Source organism: Tyto alba, unplaced genomic scaffold (genome assembly GCF_018691265.1).
Source record: "Tyto alba isolate M040663 unplaced genomic scaffold, T.alba_DEE_v4.0 Super-Scaffold_29, whole genome shotgun sequence".
NCBI classification, from domain to species: Eukaryota; Metazoa; Chordata; class Aves; order Strigiformes; family Tytonidae; genus Tyto; species Tyto alba.
Genome location: NW_024881303.1, coordinates 12,420,644 through 12,447,719, shown reverse-complemented (window position 1 = coordinate 12,447,719; position 27,076 = coordinate 12,420,644). Strand labels below are relative to the sequence as shown.

The 27,076-nt window shown below is 48.0% G+C and overlaps 1 protein-coding gene across 1 annotated transcript; it reads left to right on the top strand.

Annotated features, from left to right (window-relative positions):
* Window positions 1-1,385: 1,385 nt before the first annotated feature.
* EXOC3L4 (exocyst complex component 3 like 4) lies at window positions 1,386-22,497 on the top strand. The gene is made up of 11 exons (XM_032981605.2): window positions 1,386-1,740; window positions 4,532-5,183; window positions 8,170-8,287; window positions 9,329-9,454; window positions 10,724-10,824; window positions 12,781-12,876; window positions 14,956-15,070; window positions 17,145-17,267; window positions 17,972-18,124; window positions 19,073-19,194; window positions 21,304-22,497. Exons 1-11 carry the CDS (start codon window positions 1,386-1,388, stop codon window positions 21,464-21,466), a joined length of 2,124 nt encoding a protein of 707 aa, XP_032837496.2. The 3' UTR covers window positions 21,467-22,497.
* The last annotated feature ends 4,579 nt before the right edge of the window (window positions 22,498-27,076 follow it).

The following is a 27,076-nucleotide window of genomic DNA, read 5'->3' as shown; positions in this document are numbered from 1 at the left end:
CTCCGTATGGGCTGTGATGGGGTTTGCTCCTGAGCAAGGCAATGAATGATTAAATATTCCCCTGAGACGGAGCGGGTCTGAGCCCCACTGTGTGAGAAGCTCAGCAAACCCACAGGAAGATGTAATCACTGCAATTTATAGCCTGTGAAATAACCATGCACAAGGGAGCAAAACTCTGGCCAAACAGATTGAGGAAGGATGAGGTCTATTTCCAGAGTCCCAACATGTCTGCTCACTGCAATCATGCTTCAATCTCTGGCTCCTGTGAGCTGGACAGACCTGAGACAAGCAGTTCCTGGCTGACCTCAAGCAATAGCTGTTTCTAATGATTTAAACTGATCACTGAGCTGCCTTGAGCCTGCTGTGGGGAAATGTGGCAATTCCCATCCTCAGAGCTCTGCAATGTACAACCTCCCTGTGAACCGGACATGTTATCTGGTGACCTGGTGAGAGCTCTTTGCAAGGGTGGGAAAGCAAAACCTCTCCCTCTTCGCCCTTCCCAAGCACCTGGGTCGGCCCTCAGGGTGGGCAGAAGGGAGCTAGTCTGTCTGCAGCAGGACAGGAGCTGAGCAAGTGCAAGAGATGCGACTGCAGCCCAGCAGCACTGACAGGACCACTTCTGCTGAAATCTGAAACCTCCTGCAGCATCCCCTGCAGCTCACAGGAGCTTGCTTGGCTCTTGAGATACCTGTTCTTGGCACGCCAGGATGCAGTGCTCTGAGGCAGGATGAGTGACACGAACCCTCACTGCATCATACAGCCTCCCACGCTGTAACCATGCCGATTGTGGGGGGTTTGATGGAAGGGGCTAGGGGCAGGCTCAGCCACCCTCCGGGGACCGCTCACCCCTGGGCCACCTTCCAGCAACGACAGGTCAGGGCTCGAGCAGGGCAGAAGCAGCAGCACAACCCCAAGCTGCCATACCCACATCAGAAAGTGGCAGCAGCTCGGTGGGACTCACAATGGGTTATCATTCCTACATGGCTGGAAAACTACCTAGAAGAATGGAAAATAAAAACATACCTTGTTACCAACCAAAATGGTACATTTACACAGATTTCAGCATCTCTGACGTTTAGTGATTCCGCGGTGCTGGAGAAATAGCTGTCACTTGCCTGATTTATGGAGTTAAGCAGAGCTTTCCAGAGCTAAAAGCAGGCCAGCACCTGGTATCTGTGGGTAGAGTGTTTCTGTAACTACAGGCTAGAACAACTTGCTCTGTCCTTGTATCAGGCACAGGAAAGCGATGGAGCAGATTTTCAGTCCAGGACTGACTTTGGAGACACAGTCATACCCTGTTATGAATATCTCGTCTAATTCTGCTGTTCTATGCATTTCAGAGATTACTGACAACCTGTTTGGAAAACTCCTTATTGAAAGACGAGATGAATAAAAATACGGAGTTAGACCCAAGGAGCATGACCTCAGAACCAGCCTCTCCAATGAAGAGTGCAGAGGAGGAAAAGGTGGAGGTTGCCTCTGAACTGAGCAGCCCAACTTTGCATAGCAGGGACAGTGGGTTCTTTGAAAGAGGTATTAAAACAATGTTAAGCATCCGGAAATCAAAACGAAGTCTGAACAAAGAGAAAGGAAAGGAAGGTACTGGCACTTGGAAAGGAAAATCACTTTCTTTTCGATTCTCCAAGAGCTATGAGGAGAACAAAACCACGATCTGTAATGGTACAGAGGAGATTGGTGAGAAGATAGAAGCAGAGCCCATTCAAGGAAAACCTCTCTCAGGTAAGAAGCAAAGCCACTAGTATAATTCTCTCGGCAGGTTATATCTAACCTTCAAGTAATTTACACTTTGCAAGTCTTGGGCCCAACAGAGGTGCTAAAGAACCGGGCATCCCCTTACAGATCAGAGACAACTGTCACCCCTTGCACAAACTCGTCGGGGTGCTATCTGGCCCAGCCTGGGCAGGCTGCCTGTCACTGAACATGCTGCTCTGTGGCCTCCACTGTGTTAGTTTAACCATGTCAGCAAACTACCTAGCAACCTGTCGGCTCATATCAGCAGACATATTGCCCATCATACATACCAGTCACCAATCTGCTGAGCACAGTTTGGGAACTGCTGGTCTGACAATAGCTGGAAGTGCAATGTGGGCTATTCTTACACTGTTGCCTGCATTGCACTCCCAGACAATTTATCCTCTTCAGCTCTCAGACTGATGGTCCCCAGACTGTACTCTCTAGGTTGCAGCAAGATCTTGACGGGGAAAAAAGATGGTCTGGATGTGATCTGGTTTGGCACCTCCACCTTGTTTTGTTTCCTAATCTTAGAGACTGCTCTGCAAAGAGACCTCCCCAGATACTTTGCTCCCTCACACTGACTTTCCATCTGTTCTTCTCACAACAGTGATGCTGCAAGTATTTCTTTGGTTTGTTTTCCTCAGGCTGGCTACTCTCATGCATTTTGTCAGGATTATGTAGACAGGTCTTAGTGAAATTATAATGACTACTTTTAGGATAGCTCTCACCTTTACCCAAGTGTGGGCCGACTACAATGACTTTGGTCTTGGTTTGAGCACTGTTCTTCTCCATCTTCTCAAGGCAGAGGTACTGCAATGCATCCACCAGGAGATAGACTGAAATGGGTCAACATGGCTTGACCTTTCCTCAGCCTGAATTTCTAGAAAGAAATTCTTAGTCGACTGCGTAGGATGTTATGGGGATCAGATAGAAGGGCTGACATTGTCTCACTGCTGTAATGTGCTCTACTGTGCCATGAAGTTATTTTCTCCCTTTCACTGATACATTATGAGGTTGGTAAGCTGGATCTGAACCCATCTCATAAACTTTGCTACTCTGTTCTTGAAGGTCATAGATGAGGAGCAACAGGAAATGTTACCACAAGCCCTTTTCATCTCCTGCAATAAACAAGCTGGGAAATTGCATGAATAAGGCCCATCCTGTGCCCAATAATTCTCAATTGGCCTAGACTAGAGCAGATCTGACAGAAACAAATCCCATCCTGAGATAAATGTGACAAGCGATGGAGACTCCATCATGTGCACCATTAAGCTGCATAATAGTTAATTGCCTTTCAATTGTCTTCCTTCAACCACCAGCTGGCTGATCTTGTATTGTTAAATTAAAGATCTATTTAGCACCCAATATCACCTCCCTGAATAATTATCCTAGATGGTGATTAAATGGTGTTTTCTCACTTTGATAAACAGAACAGAATGTATTCCTTTAGTCTTTCACTGTAAGCACTTGTGCAAACACAGGTTTCGTATTAATTTATCTAGAAGAGACTAAGTTAATTGGCACAGTCTCTCTCTCCTTTGAGTGCAGAAGCAACTGTAGCTCCATATAGGCACTCAAAGCTCTATGCATTCTATGCTGCATCAATAATTGGATCATTTGGTGTATTTCTGTCTTCATACAGATATGCTTATGCTACACAGGTTATTTGGTGCATATGGTATAAAATCTGTGTGCAAACAAACCCAAGGACATTAAATTATGGCCTATGAACCAGTCATTCATATCTTCTTTGAGTGCTCTCCAAATTTTCCATATCATTTTATATGCACGTATTGGTCCCAGAAACAGTGGCCACACATGCCTAAATAATACCCTTCCCCTTCTCCTCTTCAATATTTGCCTTATGCCCATTATCACAGTGGGATCTGCTGTTCAGAGCATCTGTTATGATTCTGGAGATGGTGAGAGCTTTCTAGGGCCTCCCAAAATCTACCAGTGCTCTTGGATCTCCTCAATACATGGCAAATACTTATAGAACTGGCAAATAGACAGTGGCTCTTGCATCAGCAAGACTTTGAAAAATAAATTTAAACATTGGTAGACCTCAGCCACTTTGAGGGTAACAGTATTTGGTGACTTTCCCCCAGCCTCAGCCAACACCAGCCAGTACCAGGAGTGGGTGACAAAGGCAAAGGAGGTGGGGAAAACCCACATGAGACTTGAGCACCAAGGGAAAGCACCACCAGATTTGGATCCCCCTCCAATACACACACCTCCACAAATCATCCAGGGACAGCACTTGAAAAACAAATGTCACTGGTGAGAGCAGAGCTGTGCTGAGCACACTGGTATGCTGGGACACAAGGACACCAGTGCTAAAGGAAATCCTGCTGGTAGGGTATATCCTCAACTGTCCCCACTACCAGTCCCACTTCAGCTCCACACTAAGAGGGGCAGAGACAGTTTTGTGCAGCCTGAGACCCATGTCCCTCTCTGCAGCCTCATTAGCCATTGCTCGAGGTTTTCCTGCAGGGCTCTAATCAGTTTTTTTGATATTTCCTACCTCTGAAACCACCAGTTCAGAGATGTGGCTCAATTTGCAGTGATTACATTTCCATTGCTTTCCTCTCCTGCATCAGGCAGGAGCTGGAGAGATGGGGGAGGGGGGGGGGGGATCAGTCTCAGAGGCACTGCTGGGACCTGGCTACTCCGAGCAGACCCAAAAGCCTCCCTGGGGAGCATCTTGTTCTGTCACCAACTTGTCAATCACCTAACGCCTGCTTTGTCCCAACCCATTCCCCGCTTCTTTCTGCAGTAATGGAAATCAACGAACTTATTCAGAAAAAGCAACTTTTGGAAGCTTTTGCAAGCATTAAGTACTTGGAAGATGAGGCTATCGCTGAACGGGATGCTGAGAAATACAAAGATAACCCCCAGGAGTTTGTACGGAAGTCCAAGGATGTGGATTTGCTTTATAACTCCATCACGAACACCATCCAGTCCATCGTGGTGGCAACACTGGAGCATCCCACTGTAGAGGACACCATGCTGACCTCCCTGGTGACTTTAATTGCCCGTGAAGAAGCAGCTCATCCTAACACAGACAATGGTGCTGGTCCTGGGTCAGACTTACTTGGCACACCCAGAAAGTGGAGGGAGGAGTGGAGGGAGGCTATCAATGAGAGTGCTAGAAAAAGAATCCTGAGGGTACCCATGGCATCAAAGGAAGAAGAGAGTTCTTGGCTTGATCTCCACTTGGGTTTCCTCCAGAAACACCTGAGTGAAGACTTACTGAAAATCAAGTTATCAGTAAAAAAGTGCTATCCAGAGGAATATCGGGTGTGTGACATATATGTAGAGGCTTTTCACAAGGCCATTGCCTCACACTTGCAAGAGCTCTCCCAGAGACCACTGGAATTCAACGAGCTCTACACCTTGCTTGACTGGGTGGCCAACATCTACCAAAGGTAAGATGCTGCGTTTGCCATGATGCTTCAACCTCCCCCGGAGAGCGGCAGGACCACAGCATGCTTCAAAAGCACCAACCTGTTTTCAGTTTCCTGAGCAAGCAAGAGAGACACAGTCGCTTCTACAGTAGAGCCAGATAGCTAATCTATTAATAGATGGGACAAAGATTTGTGGAAAAAACACTTGCTGCTTTTCACAGATCTAAATTGCCTCATTTTCCCCTCCCTCTCCCACTTGCTGTTCTCACATGCCAGGAATCTCCTCCTCACACCTCTGATAAAACTGCTCCCTCTCGGCAAATATTTTGCAAGGTCCAGCAGCTGCTCAGTAACTTTTCTAGGCACAGGGAGGGACCTCTGGGGGACCCCTGCCTTCTTCCTGTTTAATTAAAACTGTGAAGGGTTTGGAAACAGACGACATTCCCCCCCGCCAATGCTTAGGGGTCAGACTCATCTTGAGGAGGCACCAGGATGCCACAGTGAAATTAGACACATTAAAACAAACGCTCTGTCTCAGACGTGTCCACTAGTTGAATGGGAGGTCCCTGTTTTTTAGAACCTCTTAAATCCCTCTGTAATTCAGGGGTTTCTAAAATATTATAGGAGCTATACAAACATATTTAACATCATCCCCAGGTCACCCTGTGTGTGGGGGAGTAAAGGCAGAAATTCTTCACAGCAACAGTAAGAACTGTGCTGCTGGACATTGCCTCTTTTTACAGCCAAAGGAGACATTTAAGATAGACACCTATGTAAGGTCCAGGCATTGTGTGTCCTCAGTTGTTTGTTGGGCTAGACTGCAGCCTATCATCCTGGCCTCAAAGAGCTCCCAGACTAAAACCCAACAGAAATATGCAGTGGGGTGGGAAGGAGGAGAGAGGCAACATCCACAGGAGATTTGTCTGCTAACAAGCATGTAAGAACAGCCATGACAGGGCAAAATCATCTCTGCCCCAATAGCTGGTCTCCAGGAATGGCCTGAACCAGATGGCCAAGGATGGGGCAAATGCACACCAATTGACTTCCCTCAAACAAACAAAAAAAGGAGTGAAGGCAGGAGTATCAACACTGAGTCAAACAGTGGACAAAAATGGGCAGGGAGGGGGCAGTGCTGGAACAGGTCAAACAGCAGTGACACTTGCCCAGAGCACCCCTAGCCTGGGGTGGCTTTTGGCACAGGGATATTTGGACCGCAGATGGTCTTTGCTTTGAACTGCCCTCATCTGATTTATCCTGTGAGCTCGCTTAGTTGCTTCTAAACCCCCATTTATGGTGCGGTGACCCTGATGACATGTGTATAACTCAGCATCTTGGCACTGGCTGACCAGTGTTATGGCAGGACCACTATGGGAATGACACTGGCACCCATTGCCCATCTCCCTCGTGTGTCCCTGCCAATCTCATCTGGAGGGAAAGTCCTGCATGTCCCCAGCCCCTGGGAGTTGTACTGAACCCCAACATTGCAGCAGCGGGGAGGAAGAACCAAGCTGCAGCAGCCAGGTTGTACACCAGAGAAAAGTGCCTCCATCGTATTTCTCTAACTTACTGTGAAAGAGTTCATTGAGAGCTTGCAGCCGTTTGGGGCGCTTCCTGCAAGCCCCTTGCTGGGTTGGGCTGTTTCTATTTGATTTTCCCATTCCAAAAGAACTTCATCCCCTCTCGGTATCCAAAAAAAAGAAGAAAATGTCTTACCTAAACTCATTATTAATGTTACAGGTCAAACAAATAGAAAAAAAAAAAAAAAAAAGAGAGAAGAAGGAGAATAAGCTCCTCAAGTATACATCTGAGACAGTCCTCTCAGTCACAGAGGAGAGTTCATGTTTAAATCTGTGCTGTCCTTTAATCTGCTGCTCCTGCAGCAGCTGCTCTGTGCAATGCTCCACATGTGCAGAAGTACCTCTCTGGGAAATCTGAACCATTATCACAGGAACATTGATGCCAGGACACTATCAGCAGGCTGAGCTTTTTTTCCTGCTGAGCAGCCACTCTGCACCAGCCTGACCTTGTACAGTACAGCCCTCACTTGGATCCAAACCTAACTGGCGCTGGTTTGACAACGGGACCCCTTTTTGGTGGATGGGCAAACGAGCCGGCTGTGTGCAGGTCGTTGCAGCTGTGTTCCCTGCCAACCAGGTGACTGCTTGCAACTTACGTCCCACATTCATCAAGTGCATGAATATTTTCTTCTTTCCCCCCCTCTACCTTCACTGCCCTGAAAGATGCAATGTCCGCGGCAGATCGCAAGGGTAGCACATTCAACTCTCACCCCAGAGGGAGAAACACAAACACCCACTCCCTTTCCCTGCCTCCCTGCTAATCAGCTGGCCTGATTACACGGCAATCCAGAGGAAATCGAGCGGTGAAGTTGTGTGTCAGCTGAGCGTACTTCAGAGCCGGACTCTGCAGCGGCACGTCCACCCACCGCTTCCATCGGCGGGGGAACTGCGCCGCTGCCGTGGCCGGTGGCCCAGGCATGGGGGTGCCTCCCCGAGGCTGCCCTGCGCCCATCAGGACCTGCTCTGCCACCCCCCCCCCCCCGAGGGATAATGCTCAGGGCAAAATAACAGGCTGACATAAGCCGCGATGTGACACCGGAGAGGAGCCAGGGAGATCAGCTAACTACAAAGCAGCACGCTGCTACAGGAATTACCCTGAAAGGCATTTCACAAGCTCGTAGTCAGATGAATCAGCTTCGGGTTGTTTATTTAAAAAAGTAAATTCTCATAGCACTTTTCATGTCCAAACAAGTCAGAAGTCTCATGATTTCTAAGGTGGGCTGGAACCTTAGATCATTTTGATTTTGAATAATTAGGATTTTGAATAGCGAGGAAAGATTTTCTTGTTAAAGCTTGAAAACAAGCATCGCAATTTAAGCTTTAAGTGTATTTCTCACGGCTTAATAATTATGTAGCTCATGCCACATGAATATTCCATCAGTTTACTCACGCTCTGAGGCAACATAATTTGTTCTTTTGAATCTTTCCAGTGAACTCTTTCTGGGTCACCCTGATCTCAAACCAGAAGTTAAGACAGAAAACCTGTCCCTGCTGTTAGCACCAGCTGATTGGGAGAAACTGAAAAATGACTACATCACTTCTGCAAAGGTGAGAGTTTTGACCTTGTCCCCACACGCCCCCCGGGGAAGGTATGGGAGCCTCCCGGGCAGCGGTCTTGGATAGCTGCGTTGTGGTTTCTTGCTCCACCAGGTGCTCAGTCCTGCCAGCTCCATGCAGAATGGCCTTTAATCAAAAGCAAAAAAAGCCCTGAATACCAGTTCAGGGATCGAAGCAGGCCATGGGCCTGAACCTGGATGATCACATATCCAAAGGGACTGTACCAGACCCTTACAGTATGGCAGAGGCTTACTGAAAAGTCATAGCTGGGCTTCATCAGATTGAGTGCATTGCAAAGCTAGATGTAAAGGCATTTTAGCTGCGACTTTCACAGCGTATGATCTCCTCCAGCACATCTGAAGTTTACTACAGGACAGCAGCTTTGGGCATGTCCCCACCAGAGGACCTCCCCCTGGTTCAGCTTCTCCTAGGAAGCCCCTTCTGCAGATGTCTTTCTGCTGTCCTTGGCTGGGACCCCGTGTGAGACTATATGCTTTGCTGGGCTCAGACATTTTCTTGCAAATGATTTCTGAAACAAGGCACTGCTCAAGGTGAGTTCAGGGTACCCAGCTGAATAAAACTGGTATTGCTCCCTCGTGCTGGTGAAGGATCATCGTGTTTCACCGACAACAAGATTGATTTATCAGCCAGGACTGAACAGTGCTGCTACTTATTCGAGTGGCTATACTGCCAGAAAGAACCAGTTTTATCTTTAATCCTGACCTTGTTCGTTACACGTGCTAGAGGACTTTGCAATCAAACAAACAGCTGACACAATATTTCTCTGCCAGGAGAATGATTCTCCCTTAATTTGGGAGTACCTTGCCCTTACACAGCACAGCTCCTGATTTTTCCCAAGATCCTGGGTACACCCATGGGGTCTGGAGCAAGACCTTTGCCTCTGCTTGCCTGTCCACACTGCACACATCAGTCTTACACACCTGTCGATGAAGCAAAACTTGGTGAGCCACTTTACTCATGCTTGCTTCCTTATCCTGAACGGTACGTTTCCTTCCTACGTTTAACATTTAGGGGAAAATCAAAAGCTATTTTGGAAACATCCTGAGACTGGAGGTCATGGAGAAGTGGGAGAAGGAAGTTCATCCAGAAGTGAAGGAAAACCTCTACCACTCCTCGCTCTCCTTTGATATTCAAACGGTATTTAACTAGCTGGGACAAAGTGCGGGGGAGGGCTCTGTGGTTCCAGGGAAACTGGATCGTTACCTTCTGGGGTGGAGGTACCGCCTCCTGCAATAATTTATGTTAGTCACGCACTGGCAGAATACATTAGAGCAGTAAATGCCATTTATTACAACTTTTAGCTCTCCCGCTTGCCTTCTAGCTGCAAATTAAACCTGCTGTCAATTGTGTCAGCAACATAATAGGCAACTGATTTTAAAAGTCCTTAAATCTCTTTGATTAGAAAGAAGAAAGAGAAAGGAAAAAAAAGAAAAGGCGGAAAGAAAAGGTTTGTTAGAGAAACCCCTTGGCTGAAAGAGTGACTTTGTCCCGGGGCTGTGACAGCTGTGGAAAGGCCGTAGGCAGTGACAGCCACTCCAATTTAAACAGTACAAAAAACAAAAGCTCTTACTAGCTTTTGGGACTTCAGGGTAATAAATCCAGGAGGGGTTTAGATTCATTCTCCTCACTCAAATGGTTGAGTCATTTCAATTAAATAATATCAAAAAAAAAAAAAAAAAAGAGGAGAGTGAAAGAAGGAAAATCAAAGAGGTTTGCCTGCTACCGTGATTCTTTTTCCTCAGAGGAATATTACACGTTATGTGATCACTAGGAAGGCAGGTCTGAATTGGATTAGCAGATGGGTAGGATGCCTCAGGAAGCGCCAAAGTGGGACTGCAGCCTGCCTCACTCCGGAGAGGCAGCCGGGGCTGTGGGAATGGAAATTAGGGAGGACGCCCAGTGCAAGCAAGATTTGGGGGTGATACCCAACCCTCTGTGTGGTCTTGGTATCACTCCTGAGAATGGGGCTTGTGTGGGACGCTAGGGATAGTGCTTATAGCCACCTTCAGCATGGAGACGTGGGGACAGTTCAGCTCCCCTTGGGCACTGAGTTGGGGATCCATCCCTCCTGCAGATCCCCCCCAGAAGAGGAGGATGGCCCCCCAGAAGAGGGGGCAGCTTGGGGCTCCAGTCAACACCACGTCTAACATGCTCAGACAGCAGAAGGACATGGGGCTATTAAGGATGAATGATTATGCCACAAATCATTTCGTGCCTCTTGGCCCATTCTGGATTATTATTTTTAAAACTGCCAGAGAATAATGAAAACCACCTGGCAAAAAGTCATCTGTTTCCCCCTTTGCTAGGCAAGTCATTTTTATTAACTAAAACTGCATGAGATTCTTGTGAAGGATGCTTTGCCCATGCTTGTCTCATTCACTGGAGTTTTTTCATGCCCTTTTCTAGATCATCGGGGAGCACATGAAGATATCTGGAGAGATCAGCAGAAGCCTGGAAATGAAAACACTTGAGCTGTGCCTGGCAGAGCTGCATGAATTCATACCAAGGTCATCACCGCTCTGGGCAGCACATTCCTTCCAAATGAGTCCCACACTGGTAAAAAAAGCAAGGAAAAGGTCCATACACTGGGCCAGAAGCTGGCACCAAGCAGGCATGGGCCTGCTCCTGGGAGAATTAGAGATCACAATGAGCCCAATAATGAGCAAGCTGCAAAACAACTTGGAGGGAGTCATAAACAGACCCAGATGGGACTCTTGCGAGTCCCAAAATCTGAGGTCAGAGCTCCAGGAAGGAGCTGCTGGCTGGAAAGGGACGGGACCACTGGGGTCCCATCCGTCTGGGACCTTTGTGGCGTTGGGTGCTGGTCGCTTGCAGCTGTAGCCACGAGCAAGCAGCAGTTATGCACACCCCAGATCCGGAGTCTGCTTGCCCAAAACATCATCTAGGTGTCCCAGGGTGAGTCCTGCCAAAAGGGTTTCCTCCTGCATCCCGTGGTTATGAGCATAGAAATGGCTCATGGGACACTCTCTGTTACACCCAGACAAAACATAAAGCCGGGCTGCCTTCTGAGTCTTTGTAAAAATATTTACTCAGTGTCTAAGGGACACAGGACCCTACACCTTTGCTGAATTAATGTTTTTCTGCTTGGCAGTTCCTGAGTTATGGCTTCAGATCTTATCCCCTGTAATGTGTTTGGGGGATGCTCCAGGGAAGGTTTTTGGCTCGCAGAGGGTCCCAGCACAGTGACACGCTGTCCGACCCCTCCCGTGGGGCTGTGTTTTGGGGGGTTGTTAGCTACTTGCCAGAGCAGCGATCTGCAGAGGCTGTTCAGCATGAATCAACCCCGAGCATGACTAAAAATAATTTTGCATCAACCTTTGAACTTTCCCACCTCCGGCAGGTGCTGGGTGGGGAGTTTGATAATAGACATTTTGCAGGAGCAAGGGTGGGGAGCTTGAGCTTTGCATTCTCAGATCATAAACCTGGGGCATGGCAGGTGTCCAAAGTGCTCTAAAGGCAATACTTTCGCTTCTAAACCCTCATCTCTAATAACCCAGTGATCTACACTTGTCTCCCATACCCTGAGCAAGCAGGGTAGTTCAATCCAGCTATTTGGCTTTGAAGTCTGCCTGAGTTTTTGAGAAGAAATGCAGTAGTGATGTTTCATTCTTCCTTTTTTTTTATTTTTTTTTCCCCCTTTTTTCTCCTTTTTTTTTTTTTCTTTATTCTCCATTTTTCTCTTTCTTTTCTTTTTAAATTTTTTTCTTTTTTGATTTTTTTAAACAGAATTAGTGTAAAATGCAATCTGGGACAGCAAGGGCTCCCAGATGAAAGAGTCACTGAAACTTAAGCTTTTTTCTTAAACAAACCTGAGATGCAAGCAGCTGAGGCTGGCCCAAACAGATTCCTTTACCCTGACAAATTATGGGACCACCAGGCAAAGCCTGCCTGAGCACGCAGCCTCTTGCCAGCAGTGCGGACCTGGCTGTAAAGCAGCTGTCAAAACTGTAAGAGCTGTGCTAAACAGAAAACAGCTACCTAACACACCATGCTGAGGTTACGGGGGAAATGTAGGTGTGCTGCCCCATTCCTATTCAACTTCTGTTGTGAAATTCGCCCTGAGGCAAATCCTTTCCTTGTGTGCTTAAGAGAGCACATGTTGTATTGCCCCAAAATACTGAGAAATGAAGGACCAGACTGATGAGCCTGAGTACCATGGCCACAGTTTATCCCTCAGCGTGTGGAAAAGTCAGAGATTCGGCATGCTGAGATCCCTGGCATCTCTCCAAAAGTGCTGTGTACCCTAAACCCGTAATTATCTGTCATCTATTCCCCTCTAATGCACATGTGTGTTGTGGCAGCTGGAAAAATCATGTCCGCATACAGAGGGGACAGGTTGGGACAGTCACTGGTGAATCCTGACATCGCCATCTATGCAGAAGATGAGCCATCCTTGGTCCCCCCCCCCCCCCGTAGCATTACCTGTGTGTCTTCTCCCACAGGTTCGGGGAGGAGTTTGTGGCATGGAGCGCTGCCCAGGACAGCCCCATCTTTGCACCCTATTTCGCTGCCTACATCAACAGCTTCCATGACCTGATGTAAGTCCGCTCCCCGCTGAGGCGAGCCGCCGCGTTGCCGGGGTCCAGGAGGGTGGCAGTGTCCAGAAAGAAAAGGCCAAGGTCTCCTTGGGGGGCTCAGCCTCCAGCCCTTACCTCACCAGAGAATGTTCCCCCAAAAATGCAGATAAAAGTCACAAGGGTGAAGAGACAGAAGTGGGGGATGGATCCGGTGCTGGCATGAAAGCTTTAAACTCATTTTCAGCCTCAGGGGAGGGTTTTTTTCATTTTTTGTTCTGGAGGTTTGCAGTATAAACCCAGGAACATTCTGAAGGCTGCTTTTGACACTGGGCTGGAAGAAACTCTGTGAAAGCACACAACCTGCAAATAAGCCCCTGCCATTGCTGCCGGTAGCAGGATCTTCCAGGGCTTTGCATGGGTTGCAAATTGGTTATTTAAAGCCGTGAGTCGAAAAGGCCCCTGATGAACAGGTGCGCCCACCGGCCCTGACTATCCTTCCAGTCCTTCCAGGAGAGGGGCTCTGTCCCCGTAAGCAGGACGGTGACAGCCGCTGTGTGTCCCAGGGTCTGGCCTATCAGCCCGGTGCTGTGGCACACGGCGACCTCGCAACTCCCACCCCGCAGCTGCCCACGCAGCCGCCGCAGCGTCACCGGGAACCGGGGCTGCTCCTACGGCACCTGCCCCGGGGGGATGGCCTGCAGCCACGCAGGGACATGGCCCGCCGAGGCCAGGGGCTCTTCGGCATCTGGGGTCGCCCCTGCCATGCAGACGGTGTGCCTCAGAGGCCGACCCAGCCAACCCACACGGGGCTAGCGCCTGGGGCCTGGCCTAAATAATAAATAAATATTATTTAGGGGCTGCAGAGGATTTGGCGTTGCGGTGTCTCCAGAGGAGCCGACGGCTCCAGCCGCAGCGAGCACTACCGTCGGGAAGTCTCTAGATGGCACGGTCTCTCCAGCAATGCTAACCTCACCAAGGAGCTAGCTGCCTTTCTCTGCCTCCTCCTCCCCCTGTGGAAAATTGCTCTCCCCTTCGCTGCTGGGGACTGGAGAGGTGGTGAAGGCTGAAGCCAGCCCCAGGAAGGCCACTGGCAGGAGTTTGGGTGGTGGATTGGCTCTGCTGGGTTTATTCCTGAATCGAGTTAAATATTTGTCAGCTGGGGGTGCTGACTTGCTGGGCAGGGGTAGGTGACCTAACAGCATGATTTAGTGGATGCTGGAGCCAGACGTCAGATGTTCGGCAGGAGTTATGGACCTGAGCCCCCAGCCTGGGGCGAGAGGGATGCTGTTAGGTGTTTTGTAGTTCTGCCTGGGCAGCCTCAGACATATGGGCTAACTACCAGGCAGCGGTAGGAACCCCCCCGTGCTCTGTGGTCACAGCAGTGCATCTAGCACACCCAGGGAAGCTCAGGGCCCACTAGCATTTTTGTGGTGCTGCCTTAATTCCCCGCAGAGCATGTTACAGCGGGGCAGGGATGGGGAGTGAGAGGAAAGCCAGGAGCTTGCAATGCCCCCCAGAGCCCACACATACTGCTGTGGATTTCATTAACCTCTCAGAAGTTATGTTTTCTTCCTCATTAGTGTGAAACCTTGCAGAAACGCATACTGTCCCTAGGAAATTCCACAGGTTTCCACCTCCCGTAGTTCACCGTCAGACGCTGCCGATAGACGCTGCGTGGAGTGAGTCAGCCAGGCCCTGGGGGACGCAGGGTCAGCAGCTTTCCCTTCTCTGCCTTTATGGTTTATTTCTTTCTTATCCCGTAAGCCCCTCAGTGCTCGTTCAGGTACCTGGAGATCATTTAGCAGAAGTGTTGCTCAAGTGAAAGAGTAACCAGCTTACGCAACTGGTCTGCATGGTTGAACCATCCCACCTTGATGAGGAAATGGTTTTTTAGTCAGTTACTCACTTGTGATTAATTTTCAGTGTATAGGAGTTGCAAAAAGAGTCATTATTTTGCCTCATTAAATGTTTCCAAGATTAATTATTAGATACATAAATTTATTTTAAAATAATTGTCAAGATACCAATCTAGATAAAAATGCAGTATAATAGTTTACATTTTAACATTAATACACTAGTGGTGTTTTTCTGTCTCTCTAGGTCAGGGTTAGAAACAGTGTTTAAAGTCAACACTGAGGAACTGCAGAAGATTTTGGCAGCTCTGACAAGGAACTTCACGAATATTTTTTTAAATAAATTAAGAACAAAAGCACAGGTAAGAGGATCTTGGCCACATTATTTCCTAAATATAAAGGGTATGCGCAGGACACTGCAGCATCTGAGGGCCATTGTCCTTTCCTTGTCTCACCAATTAGACCTCATTTTGCAGTGCATGACATTATGGTCCCTCCAAAATGCATTTTGCCAAATATTCATAGAAATCCTCCTTAACCCAAAGTGACACTTCCAGCATCCTGGGAGTTTTTCACTATGAGCAATGGTACATTTGCCAAACTGTTTACTTTAGTAGAATGGCAACCAAAAGAAAAGGGTATTTAGTGGCCTCTAGCATCTCAGGCAATGAATGCAGTGGGAGGAAACGTTACCGATAGTGAAGCACTGGGCAAGTCAGCTGGACACCACCAATGGGACATTTTTCATTCTATCGAAACATTTGGATTTTTCAGGACTTTGATTTACTCTTACTTATTTGTAGATCTGCCATCACAGTCTGTTATCAACCTCTTCAGACAGGACAGAATTCACTGTAGTAGAGGTGATTTTTCCAGGCTGTTTCCATGGTGAAGAAAGACTGATTCTTTCAGTGTGAGAATGTTAAAGCTCTGTTAACAGCTGATAAAGCTCCAATATCATCTTAACTTGTGTTAGGAGGCCTAAAAGGCAACATGCTGCAATGCAGTTTGTGCTTCCCAGGCATTGCAGAAGTGATTTTCTGCTCTCAGCCATCTGAAGGTCCACTAGCCCTAGCTGATATAACACAAGAGACAGGGGAAATTAAGCCTTTGGTCCCACTCCTTTTCACTCATCCTAATTCACTTTCTAAATCACCAACTTTCAGAAACCAGGACAGACACTCAACTGCTCCAATCTAAGCCAAGCCTGCCTGGCCAAGGGGACTTTCCAGTGACTGCAGAGCTTCTCTTGGAGCCTAAGGGGCAGGGGAGAAAGAAGTCAAGCCAAGGCATTGAGCAAGAGAGCCGAAATGCCGTGAGAACTGAGAGAAGCTGGGGCAGAACATTTGTAAACAGCCCTTCAGCAGGCTGGGAGCACAGCAGGGGGGCACAAATAGGGGAATAATTGGGAGAGAGATTTCCAAGAGTCTAAGGACAGAGATCCTGAGAGCTAAGAGGAGAAGAGTACAAAGGGGGATGTGCCAGAGAAGGAATATTTTGATTTTGGCTCTCAGGGGACTCTCTTCCAGGTGCCACCAGAAGCCTTTAGCAGCTATTGCTGTGTTTCTATGTGGAGGCACATTAGCTCTGGGGGCCTGGCGAGGGAAACAGGACACGGGAGACACTTGAACAGAGCACCTTGTACCCAGAGCAGATGGGAGACGGTGCCATCACTCCCGCATCATTACTGACCATGAGTCATGAAGTTGGGGATGTTCCCAGCTGCTATTCCACCACCACCACATCAGAGCAATGAGCAGAGGGAAAATCCCAGTGAGACTTTGTGCAAACATATGGGTCTGCAGGGAGCAGAGACAGCCCCCTGCAAGGGCTGTGAGCAAGAGGAGCTTGATTTCCTTGTGGAGAAGGCTGGAGGGGTGATGGGTTACTGGGCTAATTGCCAGCAGATTCACTACCAAGTGACTTTTCATGTCCATAGCTGGCGCAAACCCATGTAACAGTAGCATACATGGTTGTACACTACAGCCTGTTCTAGCCATGCCTGAGTTTCCTCTGATTAACGTTTACATCTGTTTCTTCATCCATACAGTAGGGACACAAATTTATTTACCTAAATAAATATAGCTGGTGGATTAGGAGGCAGCACAGAGCAAGGAAATGAGGTGTCCCAAGTAAGCCTTCAATGCCAAAGCATCTCCTGCTCAGGGAGTGACCCTTCTCCTGTCTGTGCTGGGGCGCCTACCCAGAAAGGGGACACGTGGGCCTGAATTCCTTGGGGTGGAGAGTGAAGCCCAACCTGCTCCGTGCTCCTGGTGCCGAGTTCCTGGTGTGTCTTCAGGCAGAGTGGACGCGCCATCAGTGCTCTACTTTTTTCGGTTGCAGCCCCCCCAGCAGGCATACAGCTGGGGGCCTTCAGCTAGTGCATCAGCTACTCTGAATATTACCGGTGACATCAGTGAGTTGGTCTTTTTTCAGCCACTCCTTAAGATGATCCTGACCAAGGACTGGATCTTGGCGACGGAAAGGCCAGACTCGCTGGCGTTGGCAGTCTCGCAGTTCTCCAAGCACCTGAAGCACCTGAGGGAGCCCATGGGTCAGGTAGGCAGCCGGTCCCGTGCCAGACACAGAGATGCTGGGGTGTCCCACTGTCATTCGCAGGCTGTGGTCCAACCTGCAGGCTCCTTTCCAGTGCCGGGGCGTGTTTATAACTGTGGGGACTGCTGATGCGGAGGAGTTCAGCTATTACTGCACCTACATGTGAGAATAAGCAACACCTTTCCTTTCTGTAGTTTAAATATGGGAACTAATTTCTTTAAAGAGTAACAAAACGCTTTGGTGAACATTACCACTGAACATATAATTCCACAAGTTGCAGGTTTATATACTCCTTTCACATCTATGCAGTTGTGAAATAAATGGGTAGGTGACAACAGCTCTATATTTAAAATCTGCAAGCACCATGAAAACCTACTTTTAAAATAATCCTAAATATCCCCCTTTGCTACTGAGAAGCCAAACTGCCAACACAAAATCATGGGCTATTTCATGGCGAGGTGTATTTCCATGGCATTCCCTTGGGCATTGCCATCCCTCTGTGCCAGAGCAAGGGGCTGCAAGCTGCCGGCTCCCTTCGGCAGGGCTGGCCTGGGGAGCATGTGCTGATGGTGTTCTGCCTTCGTGTGTCTCCTTGACACCCTTCGCTGCCGCTAAAGACCCACAGGCTTCCCCCGCCCCTCTCCCACTGCTGTGGCTTTGCGTGGGAACCACAGAAAAACCATGAGGTTTGCTTTGTTATTAACCAGGAGCTTCTACGCGATGTTCATAAGTATGTGGTGAAGAAATACATCATGCAGGTCATCAAACCCAGACGGAAAATGAACAGGGATACACGGCAGCAAGTGAGCGAAAAGATGAACCAGGAAGCCAGAATCCTTAATAACATGCTCATTGATCAGGTATGTGAGTTCCCTCCTGGCATCCCCTGGCTGCCTCATTCCCGAAGGTGAAATATCCTCCCTGGGCTTCCCAGGAGCTGAGGTGGCAGGCTCTCAAGGCGGGCAAGCCTCAGGAAATGTAAAAGTGCTTAAAAGAGAGTGAGCAAGGTGGTTACTGCAGGTTCATGGTGTGGACTCCCAGCCCGACAGCTACTCTGCTGTAGTGGTTTCTGCATGCTCAGCTGGCAGCTCTCCGGTTGCAGCGCCCGGTGTTTAAACACACTCCCAGGCCCACAGGAGCTTCGCACAGGGTGGTTCATGTGCTGTGGGATCACCAGCATCCCGTGGCAACTTCTTCCTGGGCCTGTTTTCCTTGGGCCGTGGGATGCACCTTGCCTCCGAAGGATCCCTGCCCTGGGTACAGCTCATGGAGATGTGTCTGTCGAGAAGATCCACCCAGGCACACAGTCTGCATACAGGAGGGTGATAGGGAGCAAATTGTGGCTGTTTGCGTGTTTTGTGACTAGGCAACATCAGTCTGGGGTTTTCAGGGAAGGCAAAGTTGAATTAATTGGATTTTGCAGAAATTCAAGTGGCCGGGGCCACTGAATTCCAGGGAGGCAGATGCCTCTCAGACATGAGACACACAGAACTATTCGGCACTGGGTGATGAAGTCTCTGGCATCTGCTGCTGTGCCTGACCACAGCCACATCGCCTCGATCGCCGGGGTGCTCGTGAGCATCAGGGAGCGCGGAGTCAGGCCCCAGCAGAGCTCCCAGGGGTGCCTGGCCATTGCCACCCTATGCCACCTCAGCCACCAGCCTGCTGTCCCCCCAGCAGCCCACTGCCCACCCCGGGGCAGCCCGTCCCTGCCCGCAGCAGTGCTTGTTCTCTGCGATGCAGGTAAAAAGGCATTTTGCGGGTGCTGCCCTCCCCACTGATGTCTCCGTATGCCTCCTCATTTGCAGGGCTCCGACTCTGACTGGCTCCTTCCCGCCATACACCACATTGCCAATATCATTGGGGAGAAGAAAAAAGACAAGATCAAGGAGTACATCAAGGAGCTGTGTCAGGATTACCCAGACATCAGGTACATGAAGCGGCAGATGCCAGAACTGCTGGGCTCCATCCCAAACAGCCCCAGCTCGCCCCATGCCTTGGCCAAGCTCTTCAGCTTCTCTTCTCTCCTGGTAGCCACACGTTAGAGGTCAAGGTGCTAGCAACAGGGGAAATCCCACCTTATTTTGCTTTCTTTATGGCTGTAGCCTTTCTCTTTTTCCCCCCTGACTCCTGGATCTTGTAGTGCACACATTATCTCAAAGGACTTTTCATTTTAGAATAGAATAGAATAGAATAGAATAGAATAGAATAGAATAGAATAGAATAGAATAGAATAGAATAGAATAGAATAGAATAGAATAGAATAGAGCAGAACAGAACAGAACAAAACAGTTCAGTTGGAAAGGGCCTGAAACAATCATCTAGCCCAATCGCCTGACCACTTCAGGACTGACCAAAAGTTAACATAAGGGCACTGTCCAAATGCCTCTTCAACACTGACAGGCTTGGGCATCAACCACCTTTTGAGGAAGGCTGTTCCAGTGTTTGACCACCCTCTCAGTAAAGAAATGTTTCCTAATATCAAGTCTAAACCTTCCGTGGCCTAGCTTTGAACCATTCCCATGCGTCCTATCACTGGATACCATTTTATTGCTCTAAATGAACCTCATTTCACTGTAAAGCTCCAGGTTGCTTTTCAGTGCATCACCAGTATTAGCCCAGCTTGCCAATCTGCAGACTCCAGCTTTGGAGCAAATAGTTTGGGTCATGTTCCCAGGCTCAGACCTCAAAGTGCAGCAGACATTCCACTAAATTTTGGAATAATTACAAATTCTTTCTTTTATACTTTCTGTTTGCTGTTCCAAAGCAGCATCTGCAAAATTTAAGGCTACTGAGAAAGTAAACAAAGTGACTAGCTCTGTGCATGGCTAAGCAGCTGCATATCAGAAGTCACCTCCTCTTCTACATCTCTTCTTCCAGACATTGAAAAAGAATATCAGTGGCACAGCTTGCAAAAAATTCCATTTCATTAGAGTAATTTCAGAAAAAGACCAAAAGTTTTTGCACTGGGTTACACAGTTCCTGCTGGATAACATTTATACAATCAAAATAAACCATAAATTGAACAAATTGCTCAGAACACTGAAGTGGACCCTGAAATATTCAGAAAAAAAATGACATTAAGTATTTTCCTCTCCCCAAAACTGAGTCTTAAAATTTTTCATAAGTATGCTTAACTTGAGTGGGTCAGATATGCTTTGGGCTTATATGTGTAGGGAAATTCAAACATGTGCTTGAAAAAAAATAATTGTTCCTGAGTCATTTCCTAGGTGAACATACCTATCCTACAAAAAAAATGCCTTAATCCCAGTGGCCAGACTAAGCTGATGAAGGAGGCACAGTGCCTGTTCTGGGAAGGATGGGGGAGGTAACTGATGGCTAGTCAGGTTTAGTTATTTGAAAACAATTTTCCAGGCAGAAAAGCCATTTACAAGGCTGTAATTTGTGGTACTTTTTTGCCATTAGCCTCAGACCCAAACTAGGTTTTAAGGCTCATCCTATTGGCTGATCTATTTCCTGGCTTTCCATTGTTGAGTAATATCATTTTTCACAATTAAGTTTGGAAAACGAGACAGAACCTGCTGGACCTGCGTTGCTTCCTGTTCAGGTCTCCGTTAATTCTTCCCCTGAGTTCTCAGAGATGTTGCTGAATTTGTATATACCAAAATTACTGGAACAGGGTATTTTTCCAGGTTGGCTTTCCTAGCTCTAATCTAATTAGTGCCTGTCAGCTTCCTAAATATTAGCACTTCCATTAACTCAAAATAAACATTAAATAAAAGGTCTGCAGCCTCTCGGAAAAACCTGCAAAAGACATCATGTTTGCATGGAGAGGGAGGAGGAAAGTCCCTGAAGCACCAGCAGCAGGAGGGTGTCCCAGCAGCACAGGGTGGTAGGAGCTGGTCGGTACCTCCGGAGGCTGCAGACCCCTGTCCTGGTGGCCCCCCCGGTGCGGTGAGGGGACATTCCCCGGTGCTTTGCCATGGCCCCGCGCCATCTCCAGTATGGCTGGTGGTTGCTTACCTCTGGGCTGGCTTTGCTCACCGGGACTGAGCGAGGTTTTGTTTGGTTTCTGCAGGAAGGAGCACATCCTGGCCGTGCTGGCGCTCCGGGGGCTGGGGCGCACCAGGAGACAGGCGATTTTTCGGCAAGGCTACCGTGCTCTGGAGAGCCCCGACGGTAGGGAGGGCAGAACACTCTTTGCTGAAATTGATGCCCCGGCGATCATCAGCTGCTTCTAGAACAGAACCAAAACAGCAGCCAGCAGCCTCCCTCCTCCTATGCTGCCTCTATGGTGTGATCCAAAATCTGCTACCCCACCTCGCTCCTCTGCAAACGCAGCTTTTTGACTGTTGTGGGAAAAGGAGTAGTTTTCTGAACTTGCCAGCCCAAGTTCAGAAACGGAAGGCAACAGACGAGCCAAGACACTAATCTCCTGCAAGAGCTCCCGGGCAGCAATTCCAGGCACTGCGTCCACCCTGTGTTCAATACAGATTTCATTGCTAGGAGGCTACTCTGGTATTTTGTCCAAGACTGAGCCTCTTTTCAGAGAACAGGAGAAAACTCAAAGGAGTTCACTCAGAGCTATATTAAGGCTTGGACTGTGCACTGCATAATTATACAGCAGCAGAGCAAGAGCCTCCTTCATAATTAGTGCCCCTGAGTAATCAAGGGGCAGAGCTTGGGCAGGGATGTGGTAGCGCCCAAGTCTTATTTCCTCCCCCCGTGAACCAGCTGGCCAGTCTGTCATGATACAAGTTTGGTGACGTGGTGACCTGGTGCCACAAACCACTACCTGCCTGAGGAGGAAAACCCTGGAGGGTAACCAAACCCCACAGTTGGGACACGTAGCACATGGACCGCTCTGCACTCCAGGATGGACCCTGTGGCCCTTCTAGTGTTTCAGAAGATTTTCCTCACTCGGGGGCTGCCTTAAAAACTCCTGTTGGACCACAGACCTGTTCATGCCATCACAGCCACTCAGTGTGGGCAGACGTTTCTGGATTGGACATGCCATGTGGAAGGAGGCTCCAAGTCCTCCTTCCCCTGGAGAAAAGGGTCACCATGCCCCTAGTCCATTTTCTTGTATGTTCAAATGTATTTTAACAAATCTGGTACAATCTGACTGTAGTATGAAGCCTAATGTGAGGTGGGCAGGCATAGTGCTACAGATCAGATCCTCATCTGGTGTAAACCAGCATCACACCATTGATGAGCATGGAACACCACTGATCTAACTCCATGAAGGATCCAAACCATCACATCCAGCATCTGCAGGGAAAAGAAAAGAGACATCCAGCAGCCTACGGCTGTGAAAATCTGATTTTGTTTAATCTAATTTATCCTTTAGGTTGTCCTCCGCAGAAATTAATCCAAGTGTCTGTAGAGAGACATGTTTACGATCTATCAATTAACATGATAAATGTGGACATGGCATAGCCTTGAACACTAATTTGTCTGCTGCAGAGCTTAGATCATCAGTAGCGAGCCTCTTTCATTCCCTTTGCTCCAGTTCACACCAGTATAAATTTCAGCCCAGTCAAGCAGCAGATGCTGGAAACAAGCCAAGGAGCTGTTCTGGTGCATAAGAAATAGAGACTGCACCTTTAATTCAGAGTCATCATATGAAAATTTTTATAGGGTAGACTAGCTACCTCCACAGTCAAGATGACATGTTTTTCTAAAGATGGCTTTAAATATCATGTATAAATTGAGAGCTTGAGGCAGGAAATCCTGGGAGGGATTTTCTGCCCTGCATCATTCTTCACTACAGCTCATGACAAGACCTGCAAATCCTCAGCTCAGTGATTTTCTGTATTTGCTATGGAGAAGGAGAAGTAAAATGTCATCTGCATCTCCCATTAGGTGTGCAGAGTTCAGGAACACTTTGGAGCATCCCTTCCCTGTCCTGTGGACATGGCGCAAGCAGGGAGCCCTGGATTAGACCCCCCACGGGCCTGTGAGCTACATCCCTCACCCCAGCAGAGGGAAAGGGTGTCAGTGCTGAGGGATTTTGCATTTAATGTCAAAAGCATTGACTAAGTGGATGAGATAAAAAGGGGCTTTCAACTTCTGCATCCTCAGTCTGAGACATTTAAGACGGGATTTTCAGAAAAATACAGGATTTGAGACACTAAAGCCTCAGCAGGAGGTTTTGTGCATCAGAAATTTCCCTCTGCCCTGTATTCATCTTTGATCCAAGCGCCCCACACAAGGCATCTGCAGCACAGAAATTTTCCCAAGTGCACTAAATGTACACTGGGTTTTCAATCTTATTATTTTACTGACAGTCTCTCCACAAAGCAGCTGTCTTTCCTCAGGCTCCAGCTGCCCGGCCCTGGGATTAAATAAGGCACTCAGCTTCCGTTTTCTAATAAAAGCAAGTTGCTGCCCTGAAGTCCTGGAGGAAAGCTGGGCACAATGACCTGCCTTTTGTCACAGCCTCTCCTGGGACACTTGGATCCTGCAGCCTGGCATCCTGTGAGCCAGCCATAGGAGCACAGCCTGCTTCCTCCGGGAGCTGCTGCTCTCCTGCTGCTTGCTCTTGAGAAAACCAGTTTAAGGTTAACCCCAGCGGGGCCAGGCTATGGTTCAGTCCCTCTCCTGCCCCAATAGCTGTGCCAGTGGAGTGGGAGCTCCAGGGCGGGTGGGGAGCAGGGGGATGCTCAGCCTGGGCTCTGAGAGCAGATCCTGGAGGCACCTGAGGAGAGAGAGGAAGGGCTGTGCTCTCCAAAACGAGCTGCTGCTGTCCAGCCGTCTTCTGTGAAACACCTGGTGTTCATTAGGATGATAAGTCACATTCCAATAAAAGAGAAGAAAGGCCTCCCAGGACTTTTATTGTGGAATATGTTGCTCTTGTAGGAAAGTGCCAAGGAGCTCACTTATTACCCTGTTAACTGCCTCTGTTGTTTCCCCGTGGTTTCCACAATCAGCCCTATTCCTACCCCCAGCACACAGTTATATTCCCCACTGGGAGACACGGCTCACTGACCCTGGAGGGCCCAAGCTACCAAGTGCAGATACACCCTCCAGTGAATAAAGCCTTCTCAAAAGTATCCAGCTACACAGAAGAGCCAAACTCACTACAGATTTAGCTTCTCAGGGGTGAATCCTGCATTTCAGGGGGGTGGAATCTGGCACAGCTCACAGCACTGTGTGGGTGGTGACAGTTATTTTTTTTGTTTCAGATGTCTCTGCTGTTTCACAATACCATTTGTTTCTGGTTTGGGGTGAAAAGCAATGTTTCCAGTACTCTCTGTCCACGGGAAGAGCGCCCGCAGTCGGGATGGCCCATGGGCTGGGGTTTGCCATCTGAGACCAGCCTTCTGGTGTCATCGTTTCAGCAATTTCAATCAGTGAAATTGTCCTTTACTGGAAGGAAGATACAGAAAACAGGCTTCCTCCAAGCAAGAACAGAACAATACCAAGACATTGCAGTGAAAGCACGGGAGGCTGTCCCTGAGCTAAGGATCATAATCAGGCAGTCAAAATATTCCAGAAAAAGCCTTTTAGTTCAGCAGCACTATAATATTTAGCTCCCTGCGATGTGGTATGTTTCAGCAAAGAACTCTCAATTGGGTTAAAATATTAAGGATGTTCAGTGAGAAGTGGATTGCAGTATTACATCCACTTTACGAGCTGGGCAATGTGGCTTGACACCACCCAGAAAACACATCTGGGAAGAAAAGAGACACCAGGATGTATCTCAGGGGTGGCTGAAAAGTAAAGTTATATCAGTTTTAGGCTTAACTACTTTGGTAATTATATATCACAGTTCTCCAAAGTACTGGTGTCTAGCAAATATTTATCTTCTGTATTTTGCATATTTCTCCATGAAATCTTGTGGTGGTTGGATTTACTGCCCCAAAGCCAATCATTTTTATTCTGTGGGCACTGGGCAGGTACAGGAGTACACTGCTCAGCATCACTGTGAACTTCTATCCCTTTAGGACATTTTTATGTAATACTTGTAATGGTGACATAACATTAGCATGGGGATTGGCCCACCTTTCCCATAAAACCCATGCAAGAGATCAGTCAGATTGCCAGAGCTTTTATTGGACATAGCATGTTTAAACTATTTACTATTACAATATAAGACAGTATTGGGAAAAAGTAAAGACTGATATAAAATAGTGTGTGGCAAAAGTGGATTAAGATTAACTTTTAAAGAACTACAGGAATCTTCCTCTAGTCCCGCAGCCACATAACTTACTATTCACCTGACAACACTGAACAAGCGTGAATTTTGTCTCCCTGCATTCATCCCTGTCACAAAGAGCACTGCAAAGAGCCTATAGTAGCCTTCCGATGTAGTACTCTCCATTTATATTTGTAAATTCATATTAAGTCATTCAAATACATTATCCCAGAAAAGGAGTAACCCATAAAGCAGAGAAACCTCCAGAAAAGGCTGTTGTAATATTTTTGCCATCTTGATACTACCAAAGTGAGATTCTCAAAATGGCTGTGTAAGGCTTTCTCTGTTAGCTGGGCAGAGATTACACCTCTTGCTAATGAGGCTGGAAAAGTGAATGGCAGATCAAAGATGAGCACCTAAGTCCCAAGATGTCTGACCAGGCATAGTTTATGTTTGACCATGCATGAAATTGTGCTTGGCAGCACGAGTAGGTCCATAGCCGGAGCTCTGGAACAAGCTCCATAATGGGCTTTGTTATGGGATGCAGGATTGTGCCTTGGTTCCCAGGACTGGGGGGACACTGGCATCAGGCTAGACAAAACTGCTTTTTTTGTAAATGGTGTTATACAAGTACAGAAAAAAGCAAATCAAGCCAGAAGGCAGAAAGAGGTGGTTTTACAGCTTGCCAAGCCATCCCCTGGCTGCACTCAGCCACTGGAAAAGGCCTGGAAAACTGCAGCTAGGAGAAAGATACTGATAATCAGAATTCTGTAAGCTTCATCCACAGAGAGAAACAGAGTTTTTTCTTAACATTTGTCAGTGCAGAGCGGTGGCCTTCAACTTCTTTCTGTCTATGGTCTAAAAAAGTACTTCCAGGGAAGGCACAGAGCACAGACACGGTAATTGTTTTCCACTCTGTTAAGAAATCGCTGCAAAAGGGAAGAATTAAGTTCCTCTCCTTTTTCTGTGGGGGCCAAGCATAGAGAAACAGGCTTCTACTAGAGCAAGTAGATGCAAGTTAGGTGCAGAAAACCGCCGCTGGTGCTGACGGGGCTGAGGACAGCGTGCTGGCTGTACCATCGGTGGCATTTAGCAGCAGGCCAGGCAAACACCTGTGAGAGATGTGCCGGCGTGGCTGGCCCTGCCCTGCAGTGGGGACAGACGCGCTGAGTCCCTTTCAGCAGCGCTGCAGGACCACAGGGACACTGTAGCAGGAGCGTGTTGGTGACCTGAGCCACCAAGCTGGTAACGCACGGTGACCCTTGCTGCTGTGACTCTCTGGGGCTGCGGTGACCTGGGGGACCATGGGGCCATAACCAGCCCCAGGGGGCTGCTTTGCTTTCAGATGCTGACCTACAACGAGGAGCTGCATCCTCGGTGGCCCACAGTGCCAGCAACAAGAACAAGACCAGGGAGTTTCTTTTGCTTTCACATGTACATATCCAACAGTGCTTTCTGCTGATGCTCATCATGGGTAATCCCAGTACTGGAATTAAAGAAGATCAAAATAATCATAAAAGTCTGTCATCCTGAGCAAGGCACGAAATGCTAGGGATCATTTCCTGAGAGAGGGAGATCACAACTTTACAATATGTTTTCCAAAACTTGGGGAAAAAAAATATTTCTGTTACAAACAGAACCTCATTGAGTAGATAATGGAATACATGGAATTAATCATCAGACATGATTCATTAGGAGGGGCAAGGCCAAG